Source organism: Jaculus jaculus, chromosome 1, assembly GCF_020740685.1.
Source record: "Jaculus jaculus isolate mJacJac1 chromosome 1, mJacJac1.mat.Y.cur, whole genome shotgun sequence".
Taxonomy (NCBI): domain Eukaryota; kingdom Metazoa; phylum Chordata; class Mammalia; order Rodentia; family Dipodidae; genus Jaculus; species Jaculus jaculus.
Window position 1 is genome coordinate 298,286,651 of NC_059102.1, and position 20,987 is coordinate 298,307,637.

At 40.9% G+C, this 20,987-nt stretch overlaps 1 protein-coding gene across 4 annotated transcripts in view; it reads right to left on the reverse strand.

Annotated features, from left to right (window-relative positions):
- Positions 1-11,942, reverse strand: part of Tdrd5 (tudor domain containing 5) — a 52,307-nt gene extending 40,365 nt beyond the window's left edge. For 3 of the 4 annotated variants that reach the window (XM_045136984.1, XM_045136978.1, XM_045136971.1), the window contains exons 1-5: positions 11,711-11,942; positions 10,298-10,702; positions 8,158-8,351; positions 5,550-5,633; positions 2,526-2,582 (exon numbers count right to left, since the gene is read on the reverse strand). In XM_045136984.1, the coding sequence (XP_044992919.1) occupies positions 2,526-2,582; positions 5,550-5,633; positions 8,158-8,351; positions 10,298-10,702; positions 11,711-11,942 (972 nt within the window). The remainder of the gene's footprint in view (positions 1-2,525; positions 2,583-5,549; positions 5,634-8,157; positions 8,352-10,297; positions 10,703-11,710) is intronic. The other variant, XM_045136987.1, reaches the window with a different exon arrangement.
- Between the last annotated feature and the right edge of the window lie 9,045 nt (positions 11,943-20,987).

Genomic DNA, 20,987 nt, shown 5'->3' on the forward strand with positions numbered 1-20,987 from the left:
TTGAAAGCTGCTCTTCTCCCCAGAGTACAGTGTATTCTTTCTTGGTGCATTATTTGAGTCTTTTACAAAAGAGAAAGAAAGCATCTGATGAAGTGTGGGATCTTATGGCGGGAAAACAAATAATAAGATTATTTAATGGATACAGCAGTGGGTGACAGAATGCAGAGATTTTATACTGAAGTAAAAAAGTCCCAACTAGGCTGACTGACAGTAAATTGAAATTATAGGATGAAAGTGCTACAGTTACCTAGAATATGCATAACAAAGTTTATATCCAGAGAAAAAACACAGCAGCAATTCTGGAGGCCCAGCACCGCTGATGGATGAGTCAGTGTTTGGGAACTTCTGTGAAGGAAGTGAGGTCTAATCAGATCTTGGGAAGATACACACACATTTAGAAAGTGGAGTGTTCTGGGCCCTTGGTGGGTTGATGACAGGGAAAGCATGGAGGTTTTCGTATGCTTTTGGACCCAAACTACAGTGACATTCAACATTTTTCTGGTTGTTACAGTGACAGAGCTAAGCATTCAGATGCTAGTAAGTCTATAAGTCCTGGTGGATTTTGATAAGAAACCTGAATCTACAGCATGCATGTAAGGGAATAATGTTTTAAGGAAATTAAAATATTTGGGCTCATTCTTTACATAGTTTCAACTATTTTATATATTTACTTCTCACAAGTAGGAAGGTAGGCTAAAAACTGTTTCACACCCTTCACTGAATCAGGGCAGACAGACTTTGCAAGGACTTTTAACTGCTGAGCCATCTCCCCAAACCTAAAAATAATATATTGTGGCTGATAAAAGAAAGCAGTATTTTAGATAATACACATATTTATCTTATGTTCTATAATTCAACCTTTCCCTAAAATTCAAGTTATAATCGGGATCATTTCCTTTAGTGCAAAGTACATTATTTATAATTTCTTATAGTATAGGTCTGTTTATCATTTTCTACTTTTGACTATTTAAAAATGTCTTTAGGGCTGGAGAGATGGCTTAGCAGTTAAGGCACTTCCCTGCAAAACCTAAGGACTCAGGTTTGATTCCCTAGTATCCACATAAACCAGATGCACAAGATGGTGCATGTACGTGGAGTTTTGTTTGCAGTGGCTGGAAGTCCTGGCATTCCCATTCTATCTGCCCCCATGAAATAAATAAATAGATAAATAATATTTCTAAAAACAAAAACAAAAGCCTTTGGGCTTAGTGGTTAAGGTGCTTGCCTGAGAAGCCTAAGGACTCATGTTCAACTCTCCAGGTCCCACATAAGCCAGACACACAGTGACACAAGCATGCAATGTCACACATACACCACAAGAGGAAGCATGTGTCTGGAATTTGACTGAGTGGCAGGAGGCCCTGGTGTGCCAATTCTCTCTCTCTCTCTCTCACGCTTGCATTAACAAAAGGCAGTCTGGTAGGCTTGCCTCAAAAAACAAAATGTCTTTAGCTGGGTGTGGTGGCACACACCTTTAATCCCAGCACTTGGAAGGCAGAGGTAGGAAGATTGCTGTGAGTTTAAGGCCACCCTGAGACTACATAATGAATTACAGGTTACCCTGGGCTAGAGAAAAACTAAAAAAAAAAGAAAAAGGTCTTTATATTACTTTAATTCTGATATTATCACTGAACATAAAATTATATATATTTTATGTAATACATAAAATTATATATATGTATTATATATACTATAATATATACTATACCATTATATAATAGTATATAATATTACATACTATACTATATATAGTATATTATGTGTACTATATATATATAATATACTAAATTTATATATTGATACTAAATAATACTATACTAAAATTATATCTATAATTCTATGTTCAGTGATAATATCAGAATACATACATATACACAGTATTCTGGTTTTCCATATCCCTACTTGGTACTATCAGGTATTAAAAATAAATGTTTAGGACTGAAGAGATGGCTTAGCTGTTAAGGCACTTGCCTGCAGATCCTAAGGACCTAAGTTCAACTCTCCAGTTCCCCACTTAAGCCAGATTCACAAAGGTGAGGCAAGTGCAAAGTCACACATGCCCACTAGGTGGCGCAAGCATCTGGGGTTCAATTTCAGTGGCTGGGGCCCTGGTGTTCCTATTCTCTCTGCCTACCCCAATAAAAATAAATAAATCTTTATTCCATTGTTGTTATTACAATGAAGGGTTAAAAATTCTTCTTATGCATAATCAAATATTTTTCATAGACTATATCCTTAACTCTTGTAATAATAAAAAAGATGCTGAAATACAAAACAAGATGTTTAACTGTTAGATGAGCAGTCTACCCTGTGGCTCACAAGCTGCATATGTCCCAAGATAACTATGAGTGCAATACAACACATTTGTAAGATGACAATGTCATATCACAATGTCAAAAGGTTGGGCACCCCTGAATCTTAGAATATACACTTAGAGGAACCAAAATAAGCTGCAAAATCTGTCTGCCATTAGAGACATAATAATACAAAAGCTGGGTTAGTAAAAAAATAAAATAAAAACATACCTCAAATTCTCCAAGCAGTTTAGAAATAAGCAAGCCTTGTGGAAACTTGGATACAACCTAACAAAAAATAAAATACAGATGTGACTGTAAAGCTGGGGGGCAAAATATTAAAAATTAGTTTTCAGTTTAAGAAAATTACTGTAACAAAAAAGAGTGATTTCCATCATTTGAGGAGTTGAGAAATCATTACTACACAATATTACAAAGCTTCTCTAGCCCAGCTACACAAGCTATAAGATTTCAAGAATTTTAATTGCTAGGAAAGAAATACAATGGAATACAGAAAATACAATTAAAATATCTATAAATAGAGGTAAAGAGATGGCTCAGTGGTTAAAGGTGCTTGCTTGCAAAGTCCAAAATCCTGGGTTCGATTCTCCAGTACCCCTGTAAAGTCAGATATACAATGTAGTGATCTTTTGCAGTGGCAGGAGGCCCTGACACATCCATTCTCTCCCCTTTCTCCTTCCCTTCTTCTTTCCCTCCCTCCCTCTCTCTCTCTCCCTGCTTGCAAATAAGCAACAAAAATATTTTTAAAAATCTACAAATAGGCACTATTGTCCAAATGCACATAAAATACCAATATTTAAATTAAGTTTGATTTTTCTATAGCCAGTTTAAAAACATTTTAGCATATTTTCATATCAGTAAACATGGGTCAACATTTTCAAGGGTTATAGACATTTTTTAAGTAGTAAAGGTTTATTTGCCTTGTGATTTCAGAAATTTTAAATTATTTATTTGCAAGCGGAGAAATACAGAGAGAGAGAGAAAAAGAGAGAGAAAAAGTGGGTGAGTATGGGTGTGCCAGGGCCTTTGGCCACTGAAATGAACTCCAGACGTGTCACTCTTGGTGAATCTGGCTTTATGTGGGTATTGAGGGATAACCCAGGTTGTTAGGCTTTTCAGGCAAGTGCCTTAACCACTGAACCATCTCTCCAACCCAGTTTCAGATATTCCAATCCATGATTGAGACAACTGATTCTTCAAAATATTCAAAGTACTTAAATTTATTCACTTGATCATTTATGGCTACTCATTTATCACCATAAATATTACAATGACTAACTTCATACTTACATTATACATATTTGTCCTATTATTTTTTTAGGTCAAGTCCTTAGAAATGTCAATACAATACACAAAAAATCTCAGTACAGTAGAAAAAGGTCTATGTTTTCCTAAAATTTGATAGATATGTTTTATATAAAATTATAATTCATGCATCAGGAAAAAATATGAAGTAAAAATGATTCTAAAATCCTGTGACTGAGATTCCTGCTGCATTTCAGGAAACATCCTTTCAGAATGATGCATATATAGACTCACATTACTCATGATTTTATATAAAAGGACAACGCTAATTATGGTAGTCTATAAAAGCTGCTTAAAGTACAATATGTAAAGGAGATACTACTATGTAAACTAACAGATACCAATTTTTACGAGCCACATGATAGTCCCTAGTTTAACTAGTCCTTCTCTAATGAACACTTACTTTTTCTCTAAGTTTTTGTGCTATATTAAAATCACCTTGGAGACACACACACACACACACACACACACATCTTTTTTTTTTTTTTTTTCAATGTAGGGACTTGCTGTAGCCCAGGCTGACCTAGAATTCACTATGTAGTTTCAAGGTGGCCTTGAACTTATGGCGATACTCTACCTCTGCCTCGCAAGTGCTGGGATTAAAGGCGTGTGCCACCATGTCCAGCACCTTGAACATTTTTGAGCAAACAATTGTTAGACACTTGTTCAAGTTCCAAAAAAGGGCTGTCTGAGTGTACCAGAGTTTTTGCATATATCCCACCAAAGTCATGTAAAGTATAATGTAATAAGGCAATAAAAGATGTAATGGCACCTTGCTTATTCAAATCACTATTAGCACCCATTGAAATGTTAAAAGAGCATATTTTACCTTTTGGCTTACTGTGTAGCAGCTAATTACCTTTCATGTATTAGCAAGGCCAAACAACAAATTAAACCAAAGACATGAGCAGGCATTTTCTATGTGTGTAGTGTGTAGTGTAGTGTGATGTATGCACATGCATGCATGAGCTGCTGTGGTACCTCATGCACTAACCTGCACTGCCCCTTGGACTTGCTTGTAGTGGCCAGAGGACAATGGTGTCCTCACTCACTCATCTATTTTTTTCCCCTTAGAACAGAGTTTCCTCCCCTCTCCCCCCTCCCCCTCCCCACATGTGGCCCACTATTAGATTTTGTTTTGTTTTGTTTTTTGAGGTAGGGTTTCACTCTAGCCCAGGCTGACCTGAAATTCACTACGGAGTCTCAGGCTGGCCTTGAACTCATGGCATCCTCCTACCTCTGCCTCCCGAGTGCTGGAATTAAAGGCGTGCACCACCAAGCCCAGCTAGAACAGAGTTTCTTACTGATTTTGCAGCTTGTAGTTTGAGAGGCCCGTGCTTCTCCAGTCTCCACTCACTTATAGGACTGGGGTTACACGTGACCATGCCAAGCTGTTTAAGTGGGTTCTGGAGATTTGAACTTGGATCTAATGCTTACCACTAAATCCTCTCTCCAGCCCTGATCAATTCCATTGATAGCAACTGAAACTAGTAAATGTTCAAGGATACTGACTACAGGATTTTTGAAATAGCCAAGGGCAAAATTTAATCAATCACAGTCTCCTAAATGAAACTTTGTATATAGGCATATCACATATTATTTGCAATAATACTGTATATAAAGGCACATAAAATGCGAGTAAGAAAGATCTTGAACTGTTTATAAGCAATAATTTATTGATGCAGAGGAGAAAGGAGGGAAGAAAGCACTTATGAAAAAACTTAATTTTCTAATAGTTTTACATTAAATTTTTTCAAATATATATTTTATTATTTTTTTCTGATTTTTAAAATAGCAGCCCCTTTTCAGTACAAGGAAAATTATCAGGTATAAATATAAAGCAGATTCTTTCAGGTGATTACTCAACCACAAGTGACAGCCACACTGAGAACTAATTATTCTTGTTTCCCAGAAGTGGAAAATACTTACAAATTTTATCTTGTGTTTCAAGTCTGGATCAATAGTCCCTCCAGGTCCAATTTGTGCAATCACTGATTTGAATGTGTTCTCCAACTGTGAAAAATACAGTAAGAAAAGTCAAGTCACTATCCTTGCCTCAAAAAGTCAAAGGTAAATTTATAAACAAGACAGCTATAAAAGAAATGTATTTCATTCAAATGGATAAAATATCATTCAGAAGTGGTACTAAATCATTTTATATCATGAAAAAATATGTAAATGAAACCTTTGTTGAAACAAGACATTGAAAATATTCTAAGATAAATAATAACAGATTTTACTCTTCAGTTACTCAATCCCATACTTTTTTTTTTTGAGTGTGTGTGTGTGTGAGTGTACTATATGAGTGTGGTATGGTGTGTGCAGATACATGTCCCATGCATGAGCATAGAGGCCAGAGGATAATTATAACTCATGTGCATATTTCCTTGGGCTGGAGACTTTCTCTCAACCCAGAGCTGTTGTCCATCAGTGAGGCACAGCAATCCTCGAATATCTACCTCCTACAGACTATGTGGCCGTACTTGGCTTTTTATGTGAGTTCTGGAGAGTTCAACTTGGTTATCTCTGGTCCAAGTAGACTTCAAAGATGGTATACAAGTGGAAAACATAAAAATAAAATGAAATCCAACATAATTATTAATGTTATCTAACTTAAAATCAAAATGGCATAGCACTACATATGTATTCATTTGAAAACTAACAAACCAAATGCTAACAAGATGCAGAACTACAACTCTCACACAAAGCTTATACAGAAGTACGATCACACCATTTCCTACAAATTTATACTTACTACCATATGACCCAGTACTCCAACTTCCTAAGTATTTACCCAAAAGAATTAAGCTTTTGTTTATTTGTAACATCACCTAACGGGCAGCAGATAACAAACTGAGGTATATTAGTACAGTCAAATACTACTCAAGGGCTGGAGAGATGGCTTAGTGGTTAAGTGCTTGCCTGTGAAGCCTAAGGACCCCGGTTCGAGGCTGGATTCCCCAGGACCCATGTTAGCCAAATGCACAAAGGGGTGCATGCATCTCGAGTTTGTTTGCAATGGCTGGAGGCCCTGCTGTGCCCATTCTCTCTCTCTCTCTCTCTCTCTCTATCTGCCTTTCTCTCTGTGTCTGTTACTCTCAAATAAATAAATAAAAATGAACAACAAAAAAATTTAAATACTACTCAATAACAAAAAAGAACAATTCAATTCAACTTTGAGGAGCCACAAAAGCATTTTATTGGGTTCATGAAGCCAGACACACAGGGTTAGAAACTGTTTTGTATGGAATTCTTTGAAAGTTAAAAATACAGAAAGCAGTGACTAGTTTTGGCTGTAGCTGGAGAGACAAATGACAAATGGCATAAAGGGACTTCTTGGGGATAAAGGAAGTAAGTCTTCATTTTTATAGTGAATACATGATTACATCCATTTGTCAATATTAAAACTGCATATTTTAAATGCATAAATTGTAGTATATGTAAGTTGGGCTACTAAAGCTAATTTAAAAAATTACAGAAATAAGTCACTTTGAGCAGGGCACTGTGGCACACACATCCCAGTACTTGGGAGGCAGAGGTAGGGGGATCACCATGTGTTTGAGGCCACCCTGAGACTACATAGTGAATTCCAGGTCAGCCTGGACTACAGCAAAACCCTACCTCGAAAAATACCAAAAAAAAGAAAGAAAGAAAGAAAAAGAAAAGGAAAGTCACTTTGATGTTTTTAACTTAGGTGCTTAATCTGAGTTCTATTTAAGTTACGCTAAAAACTTAACCATGCCTTTGTTGGTATGCCCCAGAAGTTATTCTAAGTTCTTGAGCATGAAAGTCACAGATGAACACCAGGATTGTGGTGCTCAAGGTCACTGACATGAAGACAGTCATAAGTTACAAGTATGCTTCTGATGAAAAGCTGCAACTAGAGATACAGATTTGGGAATCATCAAAAAAAAAAAAAAAAAAAAAAAGGCAGAGAGATGGCTTAACGGTTAAGGTGCTTGCCTGAAAAGCCAAAGGACCCAGGTTCAGAATCCACATAAGCCAGATGCACAAAGGGGCACACACATCTGGAGTTTGTTTACAGTGGCTGGAGGCCCTGGTGCATCCATTCTCTCTCTCTCTCAAATAAGTTAAGAAAATAAATAAATACTTTAAAAAAATTCGAAACTGTGGAGTTGATAAACAGTCATTTTTTTCTCACTGCTGCCTTTCACCTTTTACAGAACCATATGAAATGTTTCATTAAATCTGAAGTCAGAGAATAGCTTCATTTTTTTTTTGACATTTATATTTTATTTACTTTCAAGCAGAGCGAGGTGGGGAGAATGGGCATGCCAGGTCTACTGCAAATGAACTCCAAGTGCATGTGCCACTTTGTGCATCTGGCATTACATGGGCATTGGGAAATTGATCCCGGGTTGTTAGGCTCTGGAGGCAAGTGCCTTAACCACTGAACCATCTCTCCAGGCCCAGAGTGGCATCAACATTTAAAAAGTCAGCTTTCCATCAGGTCTAAATGATACTATTAAAAGCATATTTTCAGTGTATTTCTATCCTCTGAACTCAGATAACTCACCTGGTTTAACTTTTCAGTGTGGTTCAGCCTTGAAGTTTCTGCTGCACTGAATGTGGGAGTCTTCTCCATGCTCAGGATTTGCTTTGGTGGGTCCATGTTTGAAGTGGATTGTGAAAAGCATGTCTTTACTACCGGAAAGCCTGTAGAATATGACCCCTGTTGTTTCATTCTAAATGGCTGAGTAAAAATTTTACCTTTTGTGAATAACAACAACAAGCTGTTACTAACAAATTTCCAGGGTCTGTATAGACTATGTTGTGAGCTAACTGCTCACAACTTAGAAGTGAAAAATTAAGGAAAGTGCCCATTTTTAAGTTAATCTAACCATACACATATATAAGTGATTAGTCGTTCTTTTCTTTTTAATAAAAGAGGCATTGGGGAAATGGCTCAATGGTTAAAGGCTCTTGCTTGCAAAGTCTGCCAGTCCAGAGCTCAATTCACCAATATCCGCATATAGCCAGCGCATGGTACATGTATCTGGGAGTCATTTGTTGTGGCAAGAGCCCTAGCACACCCAATCTTTCCCCAAATTGCTACTCTGCTCTCAAATAAATAAATAAACCAAACCGTAAGTATGCTACTGAAAACATTGATGTTCTCTAAAACTCCATATGAAGCTACCTGATTATACTATTGAGACATGATTTATTTATTTGCAAGCAGAGAAAGACAGAAGAGAGACAGCAAGAGAGAGGCAGAATGGGTATGCCAGGGCCTCCAACTGCTGTAAATAAACGTCAGATGCATGTACCACTGTGTATCTGGCTTTATGTGGATACTGGGGAATCAAACTCAGGTTGTTAGGCTTCACAGGCAAACTCCTTAGCTACTGAGCCATCTCTACAGCCCTTGAGGCATGTTTTGATAGTTATAAATCTTAAAAGTTGTGTCTCATTTAGAAGGCAAAGAAGCATCCAACTAAGGAGTATGCTTAAGATTAATGCTTCTCAAGCTGGATGACTGCCTAAATAGTACAGGGAGAAGATCAGAAGTTACACAGCCAATGATATGACTTCAGAACATAAGTTTTTCTTTCTATAATGTTTATGGAAAGGAGGGGCCACTAGGGAAGTGTATTCTGCTGTACACGTCAAAGATCTGTGATGGGAAATCAGCCTAGTCTAGATCTTTCTTTCCTCTAAGATCAAGCTTACCAAATAAACCAATTATTTCCAAAATATCCTGAGGCTAGGGGAAAGGTGTCATTCATAGAACACGGACAAGTCATCACCAGGAAAGACTATTTATCCTCCTCCAGTATTCAATAACTGGACAAACGCCTTTATATAACATAAGATGGTTTCTTTTCTTTTTGCAGATCTGGGGATCAAACTTATGATGTTGCACATGCTAGGCAAGTGCTTCACTACAGTTTTATCACTAACCCTCTTGAGTTTAATAGCATGATTTCTGTAGTCTTTCTAAGTCTGAGCTCCCAAAGACCACTGATAAGGTCAAGCGAAGACCTTAAGTACTCAGTAGCTCTAGAGGTTTTCCTGATCATAGCATATCCTTATCAAACTAACCCACCATCATTTAAATACTGCCTAATAAACTCATGACACATTCTCATGATTCACTTACATTAGTTTAGATGTGGACTTTGGAATAAAAGAAAAGTCAGTGGAACAAGCATAGAATTTTCTGGAATAGGTGATCTCTCCCTGCTCAATGCATACAATATATATTGCCTAAGGTCTAGGGAATTGATATACAAATCATTACATCAGACATGATCTTTTAATTACCATGACACAGCGAGCTTACTAAATGCCAGGCTCTTTACAAATGCCTCTCATAGGTCTTCAGTAGAACTCTAAGTGGCATGCATGACTATACATACATACATATACATATATATATATACACATATATGTGTGTGTATGTATGTGTACGTGTATATGTGTGTGTGTGTGTGTGTGTGTGTGTATACACATACACATATGAGGAATGATATGAGGAAATGAAGATGTGGGCAGATTAACTAACTTGCCTGAGATCACTCAGCTTGTAAGTGGCAGAGACAAGTTTCAACTTAACTTCATAGAGCTTAGCCATTGAGCTACCTCTTTGTATCTGCTACCATTGTTCCAAAATTTGCTTATTCACAACATAGTTATAATGCTAACATGCTTACCTGCTGGCCATCCTCTCTGCTTTTCCTCTGAAACACTCTTTTTTAGTGTCAGCAAAGAACCTGCTCTGGTCTGCTCTACAGAAATGATGTCCGAAGCAGCATTCAGCACTTCAAACATAGAGAGAAATCCATACTGCATATATTGAAAGGATCGTCCAAACCGCTTGGCAAATGCCTTCTCAAAATCAGAAAGAAGAACAGGTGACAATGCCAAAAGGTCTTTTAACTCACTCTTCACAACAGCTGGAAGAATAGGGGGCACCCTTCCATGGTAAGGAATTCTACGAGAGCTTGGCCCAGTGCAAACACTGACTCTTCCCTTTTGCATGAAGTTTCGAACCTTATGGCTCCTCCTTTGCTTTGCAACTAAACTTGCTATTCCTTTGGTGGATTCATCTGGAATGGCTAAGGAGACATGAAAAAAAATTATGTTAAGAAATGTACTCCTTGTATCCTTTTTTTTTTTTTTTTTTTTTTTTTTTTTTTTTTTTTTTTTTTTTTTTTTTGAGGTAGGTTCTCATTCTGGCCCAGGCTGACCTGGAATTCACTATGTAGTCTCAGGGTGGCCTTGAACTCTCAGTGATCCTCCTACCTCTACCTCCCGAATGCTGGGATTCCATCCTGGTATTCTTTATATCTGTGTTTCCATAGATGACTTTTAATTCTACGAGACGCTATTTATGTAAGAAGCAAAGCAAGAAGGAAACTATTGGTTTCCACCATTTCTTATATTCTAGGCAACAGCTTACCAGAAGATGGAAAGAGAACCCAATGTATTACTTGCTACTTGACTGCAGAAAGATTTGAAGCTCTTAGTATTAACAAATGTTCCTACAATGATTGTGTGTGTGTGTGTGTCCATCCGTCTCACGGAATTTAAGACAAGTTCTTGTCATTTAAAAGTTCCACAGTACGTTTCTCTCAATTTAAGGTACAGTAGCCTGACATCATGCAAATGTTTTATGTATTTATCTATTTATTTTTAGAGACAAGGAGACACAGAGTGTGTGTGTGAATTGGCAAGCCAGGGCCTCGGTCACTGTAATCGAAATGCAGACACTTGTGCCACCTAGTGGGCATGTGTGGCCTTGTGCTTGCCTCACCTTTAGGTGCATCTGGCTTACGTGGAATCTGGAGGTTCGAACATGAATCCTTAGGCTTTGCAGCAAGTGCCTTAACCACTAAGCCATCCCTCCAGCCCGCAAATGTAGTTTTGTGGATACACATTATTCTAGAGCAATCTTTTAATTTTGCTCTCACTTCGTCCACAACCTCAAAGGGACCTATGCTTCTGTCCCTCAATTAAAATCCACTGTTTAGGATGCAGGGTAAGTTCAGTGATAAAAACAATCCTAAACTCTGTTTAGAACTGATCTGTTTTAATTGCAAAGCTCACAGACCTTCAAAACCTACCTTTCAGTATCACTGCACCATCCCCACAGGGGCAGACACTAACCACATCAGGCATGTCCAACACCAGCTCCATGGTAGACCGATACCCAAGGGTTCGGAGTGGTAGATGGCTGCCAACCATCAAAAGGTATTCCTTTTCCAACTGTTGTGGGGTCAAACCATCTTTGGTGGAAATCAGAAGTGACCTTATCTCTTTCCTCAGGCATTCCTGTATGCGCTCTTGCTCAGACATCGTGCCCTGTTACAGGATTTAAGACAGAAACACTGCTCGTGAGCAAAAGCGGGCAAACCCACGGGGAAGAAGAAAAACGTTTAAATGGCCGGTGCTGGAAGATAAGTAACTTAGATGTATGTGAGTTTTCAAGATGGCAAGGCCGAAGCAACACGGTGAGGGTCTTGTTCCGAGACCTGTGCACGGCCACGGGTCCCTGTGTGGATGAACCTTACGTGGGTCTCCTGGGCTCGGTCCCTCAGCTACCTCGTCGGAGCAGGTCCTTCCCCACCGAAGCCCTTGGGGAACCAGGCGTAGGAGAGAGGGATGCGGCCCGGGCTCCGCCAAGCGCCTCTCTCTTCTCACACCCTCGCTCCACCCAGAGCCCAGAACCATCGAGAAGCCTTCCAGGCCCCGATCCTCCCTCCCCCCCCCAAGCCCACCGTCCCCCCCTGACCCAAGCAGGACGGGGGGGGGAGGACGGTGGTTCTCCCTCGGCGGCGGGCCGGCTGGCGGGCCTCCTCCCCTCGCCCGCCCGCCCGCGCCCTCACCGTGCGCCGCCGCTGCCGTTGCGCACCGCGGCCCGACGTCCTGGGGGCGACGGCGTGGGCGGCGTGCGCGCCTGCGCACCGCGGGGGCGCCGGCTTCCAGCCCCGAGGGAGCGAGCGCGGCGGGTGCGGCGGTTAGACGAGGGCCAGCCGCCGGCCGGCGTGCGGCTCGGGGAGGCCCGCGCTGGGGGAGCCGCCCCCCCACCTTCCACCTACCTGCGTCCAGCCGCAGCTCCGCGAGCCCGGGGCCTCGGAGGGTGGGGCGGCCTCCCGTGGGCGGGGCCGGGGCCTCCCACGGCGCGGCCTTGCGGCGAGCACCTGCCGGCTGTCCCGCCCTCCCGCGTGTAGCTCGAGGTCTGGGGTTTGTTTATTTGACAGACAGAAAGAGGCCGAGAGAGAAAGAAAGGGAGACAAATGGGCGCACCAGGGCCTCCAGCCACGGCAGACGAACTCCAGACGCGTGCGCCCCTTATGCGGCTGGTTTACGTGGGTCCTGGGGAATCGAACCGAGATCCTTTGGCTTTGCAAGCAAACGCCTTAACCCCTTAAGCCATCTCTCCAGCCCGAGGGCTAGGTTTTGTTGTTTGTTTTGAGGAAAATTAAAGGCAGCTTTAATTCTTGGTGGAGAGACTCTTCTGCTGGGCCAGAAGAGTGCCTTTGACTCCTGGAAGAGAGGAACAGATGAAGCTATGAGAGCTTTAAAAAAAAAATGATTTAATATTTATTTATTTGAGAGACAGAGAATGAATTGCCACGGCAGGCTTTCCAGCCACTGCAAAGGAACTCCAGGCACATGCGCCATCTTGTGCATCTGGCTTTACGTGAGTCCTGGGGAATACACCATACACATACAAACGGTGTTTTAAAAGTTGGAGAGAAACAATTATAAATCTCAGGTCAGTAACTGCAAGCCAAGTGAAGGGGTTACCAGAGACTGTTTGAAGTTGCTTCCTTAAGGAGCAGCATCTTTCTCATTTGGAAGAGTAGCAACAATTGAGGAGGACAAGGTAGGGACTGTCAGAGTGACATCTTACCTCTGCAGTTCTCAGGGATGTGCTTATTGCTTTTGATGTACTGTTTTGGCAGCCACTGATCCTGTCTTATCAGAAAAGCCCTTACTCCCTGACTGACTGTACCAATGTAGGACTCCATCCATTGCTAAAAATTATTCCAACAACTCACTTAGCAACATGGGCCCATCACCATAGGATGAATTCACACCCCTAGCTGAAGGTAAATGTGGACCAGAATTCAATTCACTTATCCCCCAACTCTCATAAACTTAAAATGGTGATAACATACAGTGACAAAAGTTACTATTAGCTTGGAATTGGTAAATAGAAAGTTTAGATATCTTCTTTTTCTTTCTATAACAACTGTATGTAAGAAATCATAGGCCTTTGAGGAAAGTCTCAGATGTACGTTTGTCATAGTAGGTAGGTCTAGCATTTTCACAGCATCCTTCATCAAGACTGACTGGGCATGGACTGGAGAGATGACTTAGGAGATAAAGCACTTGCCTGCAAAGCCAAAGGACCCAGGTTTGATTCCCCAGGAGCCATGTAAGCCAGATGCACAAGGTGGCAAATGAATCTGGAGTTCACTTGCAGCAGCTGGAGGACCTGGTGTGCCCATTCTGTGTCTCTCCCTTTCTCTCTCTCAAAAATAAATAAAATTAAAAAAAAAAAAACAGAAGAAAAATACTAACTGGACTATTCAAAAGGCTGGCTATCTGGGATCTATATTAGTTCTTAGAATAAGAATATTAGGTTGTGTGATAAGTCATGAGAGGTCTGTGTTTCCAAGACCTAAGTCCTATATTTTACTAGGGTTTTGTTTTTGTTTTTGGTTGTTGTTGTTGCTACACAAATCAAACGATCTTAGTTTGTTGAGTTCATTCTTAGAGTCCTACAGTTAATTAGCTACCACAGAGAGCTTTGTAGGTCAGACCTCTCAGCCTGTTGTGATGACCACAGCTTACTTTTTTTCTGGTAATTAACTGCCTCCACCTTTCTCCTCCCAACTCCACGTGCATCTGGGAGTGTGATGTCAATTGCAGCTGCTCCTGCAAGCATAATTACTTTAATAAAGTTGATCAGGAATTTGTATGTGTGTGTCTTGAGTTTCTTGTACTTTGTATTACTTTTTTGTCAGTGTTGGGGATTGAACCCAGAGCCATTGTGCCTGCTAAACTGCATGCCTAGTCTGGCAGAACAATTTGAACATAATGAAGGAGTGATAAGTTAAAAGTACATGGTAGGACTTTGGAAAGCACTATGGAGACTCCTGAAAAAGTTGACTATAGAGGTACTAACAGACCCAGTTATTCCCTTACCTGGGCATCTACCCCAAAACCGTTAAACCACAGGCCAGAGAGATGTGCTCAACCATGTTTATAGCGGCTCAATTCGTAATAGCTAAGAGCTGGAATCAACCCAGATGTCCATCACTAGAAGAATGGATAACTAAGATGTGGTATATCTACACAATGGAATTCTATACAGCAGTAAGAAAAAAATGACACAATGAAATTTGAGGAAAAATGGTTGAACCTGGGACAGATCAGAAAGAAAATTGCCACATAGTCTCACTCATCTACAGCACCTAACCTGAAGCTACCCAAGATGCCTTACATATCCAGCAAGCATATTGAAGACTAGACAATAGGATGGGTGGGGAGGGAGGGGAGGGCAAGGAAGAGGGTGGGAAGCAAATCTAGACTCAAACGCAATGGTACCATAAAATTCTACATTCTAAAAGGCAGACAAAATGGCTGAACCTTCACCAGGCCCTTAGAGGGAACACCTGAGCCACAAGACACTGGAGAGGGTATGATGAAGACTGACCTTAATCTTCTCCAGCTGCTCTCTCTTGCATGCATGTGCTCTCTCTCCTCTCTAACTCTTTTACATTGGTTACCCTTTTCTTCCTTTTCTTAGTGGGCACTGACCTGTAACTCCAAGTACCAGCATGTGGCTATCATCCACAATGAGCTTTTGATCACAGAGACATACAAGGTTTCCTAAAAGAAAGACAGTTTTCTGTCAGAGTACTTGATGACCCACCAAAGGTTAGTGGTAAGACCCTACTGCTGAAGACACCTTATGCAGTTGACATGTAAATTGGAATGGCATGGCTGGAAGCTGGAAAAGAGTCAGTCCCCAGACAGTGTGCCTAGTGCCAAAAGGTGCTACATGGGCGACTGAGGGAAAATGACCAATATCTGTCCAAGCAACTCATGGACTAATCTACTTAGCAGCAAATAACCTGTCATGATGCTCACACAAGTGCAATAGTGGTGCACAGCCATGGTTGGAAACCAACTACTCTCAATTTGGCTAACTGATCCCCTCAGTGGTACGGGACCCATAGCTGGAGCTGGGAAACAAGTCAGAACCATATCCAAACATAAGCCTGCTCTCCATTATCAGGCTACCACCAATCGTGGGCTGCAAGAGGACCTACACCTATTAAATTCTCTATAAAATAAAGTAAGGGTTATCTCATTTGTCTGGTGCTAACTTTACTCTCCGTTGGAGAATCTGCTTCTCTTTTTCAGATAGACATAGATCCTAAGGAGAGAGCCACCCCATCATACCTCAAAAGGGCCCCAGCTGAAACTAAGAACAATTGGCGAAACAAGCAAGGGTGCTGTTTTCTTGGTGAACAAGGTACCAGCACAAGGGTGAAGGAGACCAACACAGAGAAAAATTAACTCCTACCAAATCATATTTCCAGAGACCCAGAGGCCCCCAATCACCTCATCACTGAAGCAGACCAAAAATAAACCCAATATGGCTCAGGGAAATTTTGCTGAAGAGGGGCGGAAAGATTGTCAAAGCCACACGTTAGGTCATGATATTCAGAGACATTTATCCTACCCATAACTATGGGCTAACTCCACGATGCATGAGACTCATATACCTCAATAAGGAGGGATTAGGGGAGGGGGTAGGACATGGATGAGCCAAACAATGGTACCAAATTGACTGTATTTGCTGAGCTCAAAACTAATTTTAAAAGTACATGGTAGGGATAATTGGAGTTGAATATGATCCAACTGCATTATATGTTGTATAAAATTATATAAAAAATACAGTATTACTTACTCCAAAGATTTTGAACATTATGTCCAAGTTTGGAGGCACTTGATAGTAAGGTTCAAGTCTTGCTTACAGTAATTACTCCTAGCTTTTGACATCCCTCTTAAACTTCTCACTCCACTTCTACCCCACCACCAGAAATTGCCTGCTCCAACCATTGAAAATGGAAGGTCTCCATGAACCCACTCAGATACCAGCCCAAGCCTTCCTTCTGGCTTCTGTGTCAGGTGGTCTTCCACTTTTTCATACTATCCACCTTACACCTCTAGGACCAGTACCTTACTCTTTATTATTATTATATACTCAACCCCCTATCTTCAGCATCCTTTTACAGACTTGTATAGCATAAAATTATACTTTTAAAAAATATATTTATTTATTTGACAGGGACAGAAGGAAAGAGAGAGAATGGGTGCGCCAGGGCCTCCAGCCACTGCAAATGAACTCCGAATGCATGCGCCCCCTTGTGCATCTGGCTAACGTGGGTCCTGGGGAATTGAACCTAGGTCCCTTGGCCTTGCAGGCAACTGCCTTAACTGCTAAGCCATTCCTCCAGCCCTGCACTTATACTTTTAATCTTACATACAGAGAGGATGAGAGAGCCAGGGAGAGAGAGAGAGAGAGAGAGGAAAAATAAAAACACAATCTCACTACACCCTCTTCTAGCCCTTCCTTCACAGCTGAATTCTTGAATAAACAGTCTACAGTCAATTTTCCCTTCACCATTCAGCACTTAGCACAAAGCAATCTGGCTATTGCTCAGGGCATTGTTCTTAAGTTACTTTCCCCAAAATCAACCTTTTAATCAATATAGTTTTTAAGTGACAAGTTGTGTGGACCTCCATCTTAGATACCTCTGCTGTTTGTTGTTGACGATCTCTTCTTGAGCATCTCTTTTCTGTGGGTTTTGATGATGAAGCTAACTAGGCTTGGATGCTAGCCTTCTTTTCTGTTACTGATATTTAACTAAATGCCCACATACATTTAGTAGATGGTCTGTTATTGGCTCCTGTCTTTTATGCTACCTTTTAAAAGGTTTGTTCAAGCAGCAAGTGACTTTTAGCTTCTCACAGGTGCCAGGCCTGTCCTAGGAGAAGGACTACTGCACGAGCCCAACATAGCTTCTATTTTCATAACCTTACCAAGGATAAGCGACACATAGATAAAGATGGAACATACAATGTCAGGGAGTGGTTAAATCTTCTTAAGAATAACAAGCCAATGTACATGAGACTTTACATGGACTATGCAGAAAGCACTTTTATGTAATTCATATCGCAGTGGTATACTATACTCAGAGTATAGTTCAGGACCAGCAGCATCACCCAGGAACTTCTTGGCAAAGCAGATTCTCAGGCTGTACCTCAGCCACAATGAATCAGCACTGAGTGCAAAGTAAGGACATGACTCACCTGTGGGATCCATCAGCCTAACTTGACAATCCCTGTATGTGATTCTGATACATGCCCTAGAGCAGTGTTCTACCGTCCCACTGAATGTAAGTGTGCAACCTTATAGTGATTGTCTCAGCGCATAAGGGAAGCCTGAACATCACTGGGAAGGAAGCTGCAGGAAGCGTCCAGTACACTGTGGCTTTTCAGAAGGCAACCAAGTGGAATCAGCTGACATAACCATGACCTCCTAAGTGGCATGGTAAAAACCCAATGGCCACTTGTCTTCTGCAAAGAGCTGAATGCTGCCAAAGATCTCCTGCCCATGGTCCCTTTGAGGTTCACTGTCCCAGTGTGCAGGGAGGCTGTGCAGAGGAGACGGAGTAAGAGAGTATGGGTGAGTGGGGATCCTGCAGGGCCCTAGCTACTTTTAGTAAAAATCTACTCTAGCTGGGCTGTAACTGCTTTTATTTATGCATGTGCTTGACTTCTTAGAGATTAACTGCTATTTTACGTATGTGTTACAAAAAGGGTTGTTTGGATTTTAAATCTATTGACATGAAAAGAAATATTAAAATTATATTTGTTGATGAAATCAATGATATTTGATTCTTTGAATGTTGTAAATCTTCAAGTGATTATAAAAATGGAATTAAAACCTTTCTTAAAAGGCTGTCTTGGGCTGGAGGGATGGCTTAGCAGTTAAGGTAATTGACTGCAAAGCCAAAGGACCCAGGTTCAATTCTCCAGGACCCACGTAAGCCAGATGCACAAGGTGACTTGTGTCTGGAATTTGCAGTGGCTGGAGGTCCTGTTGTGCTCATTCTCTCTCTCTCTGTCAAGTAAAATAAAAATAATAAAAAAAATAAAGGTCATCTGCACATCCTCAGGGCAGTATGCTGGTAGTACACATGAGCTGTGTGAGGATGTGCCCTGCTGTTGGCCTGGGGAAGATAGCTGAGCTTGGACCCAAGTCACTCCCATTCATGTGTCTGGGTAACATTTGCAGAAGCAGTTTTCAGGAAATAGTAACTGATGCAAACATTTTAGATAATTGGAGGATAGACAGCACAGCTATGTCCACCTATGAAGTGGGGAACCCCCTAACTATGGAGGGCAGACCTGCATGAGGAAACATGGCACCCCATGCCCTGCAGGTGTCCGAAGAAGACTTCACCACATTCCACTATATAGTGTGTATGCATTAAAACAATCTGAGAGACGGGAATAGAAAAGGTAATAAGTAAAGACTGCAAAGCTTGGGGTAGAGAAATGAATTACTGGTTAAGGCACTTGCCTGCAAAGCCTAGGGACCCAGGTTCAATTTCACAATACTACATAATCCAGCTGCACAAGGTGGCACATGTGTCTGCAGTTCATTTGCCATGGCTGGAGGCTCTGGCATGCCCGTTCTCTCTCTGTGTCTGCTTCTTCCTCTTTTCCTCCCCCCCTCAAATAAGTAAATAAATAAATAAACTGTTATTTTAAAACTGCAAAGCTAAAATCCATATTCTTTGTAAGACATAATAGACTTCATTTTGGGGGCTACCTACCTCTTCTTTTGCCAAAGCCTCAAGCACTGTTCAGCCTGCCATGGATAAGGTACTATTTTTTTTTAATTGTTTAGTCTGGCTTTAAAGCTAAGTTCTGTTAGTGTACTTGAGAATCATCCTCTGATCTTAGTATGTCCCAGACTGGTCCTCTCCTGTCTCCATCCAAATAGCACTACTCCGGCCTTGATACCTTCACATTACTATGTTAGTCAGTTGTTCACCCCATGGAATGTTTGCAATGTATGGAGACAGTTTGAGTTGTAACAGATAATGGTGGGGTGCTACAGACACCAATCAAGTAGGTAGAGGCTAGAGATGCTGTCAAACATCCTACAATACATATGGCAATCCCTACAAGAAAGAATTATCTGGTCCCAAATGTCAACAGTGCTGAGAATGAAGAACTTTGATATAGGTCTTATGTATTCCTTCCTTAGACTAAGTTCATGTCTTACCTTTTTATACCCTTAGAGGTGAGCACTGCTACTATGAAGTACTGTTTGCAGAGTGAATTAAGATAAAAGTCTAGTAAGTCTTGTCACTAACAAGCCAACACTTGTGTCTCTAGGCAAAGACAGCTTTGGAGATGCTTAGAGTCAGGATTGACGGGGGAAGTCCATCTGCCAGAGAACCTGACGTTATAACAAACTGATCAATGTACTAAGGCCAAAGTCTTCATTTTTCTCAAATTGCTTGTCTCCCTCATAGCTGCATGCCAGAATCCCATACAATCACCAAAGTTTCCTTCAGAAACATTTCCTGAATCCAGACCCATCCCCATTGCCAGAACTTGGGAACAGGCTTTCATTAGCATCACTTCCCTAGGCCACTGGTATGTTTTTCCCTAGCTGGGCATGAATTGAGAAAAATTCAGCAAATATTTGTAGCTTCCAGGTCTAAAATGATAACATCCACAATTTCATCTAATGTCAACAAATTCTGGCTTTTCCACGAAATCACTCATATAGACCAGTATTCACTTCTTCATTTATGTGGATATCAAATTCGAAGGCACTAAATGGGAGTGAGTATAATAATTTAGGCGATCTTACGTCTTTCATGCTCCTTCATTGCGAAAGCAGACGCGAAAGTCAACAACTATAATTGTTCCTCCTCCTGGTTACCGCATTCCTGTGGGTGTCAGTCTTTTAACAAATTCAAAAGGAGTCAAGTATTAAAAGCTGATAAATGTGTACAAAGGATATTTTCAACAAAGGGATGGGTAACACTTCCAATTAAAAGGGAATCTAAAAGAAAATAGCAGCATCATTACAACTGCGGAGGAGGCAGCCAGCGGGGCTCATGAGCTGACTCTGCATGGCCCTCCCAACTCCTCCACCTTCCAGAATGCTAGGTCGGCCTTTTTATAGTAGGCTGTGATACATTTTCTTAGCTACTGTTGTTGTAATCCCAACCACCTTCGAAGAAGGTGCTTATATACATATATAGATACAAAAAAATGAAGGAATGA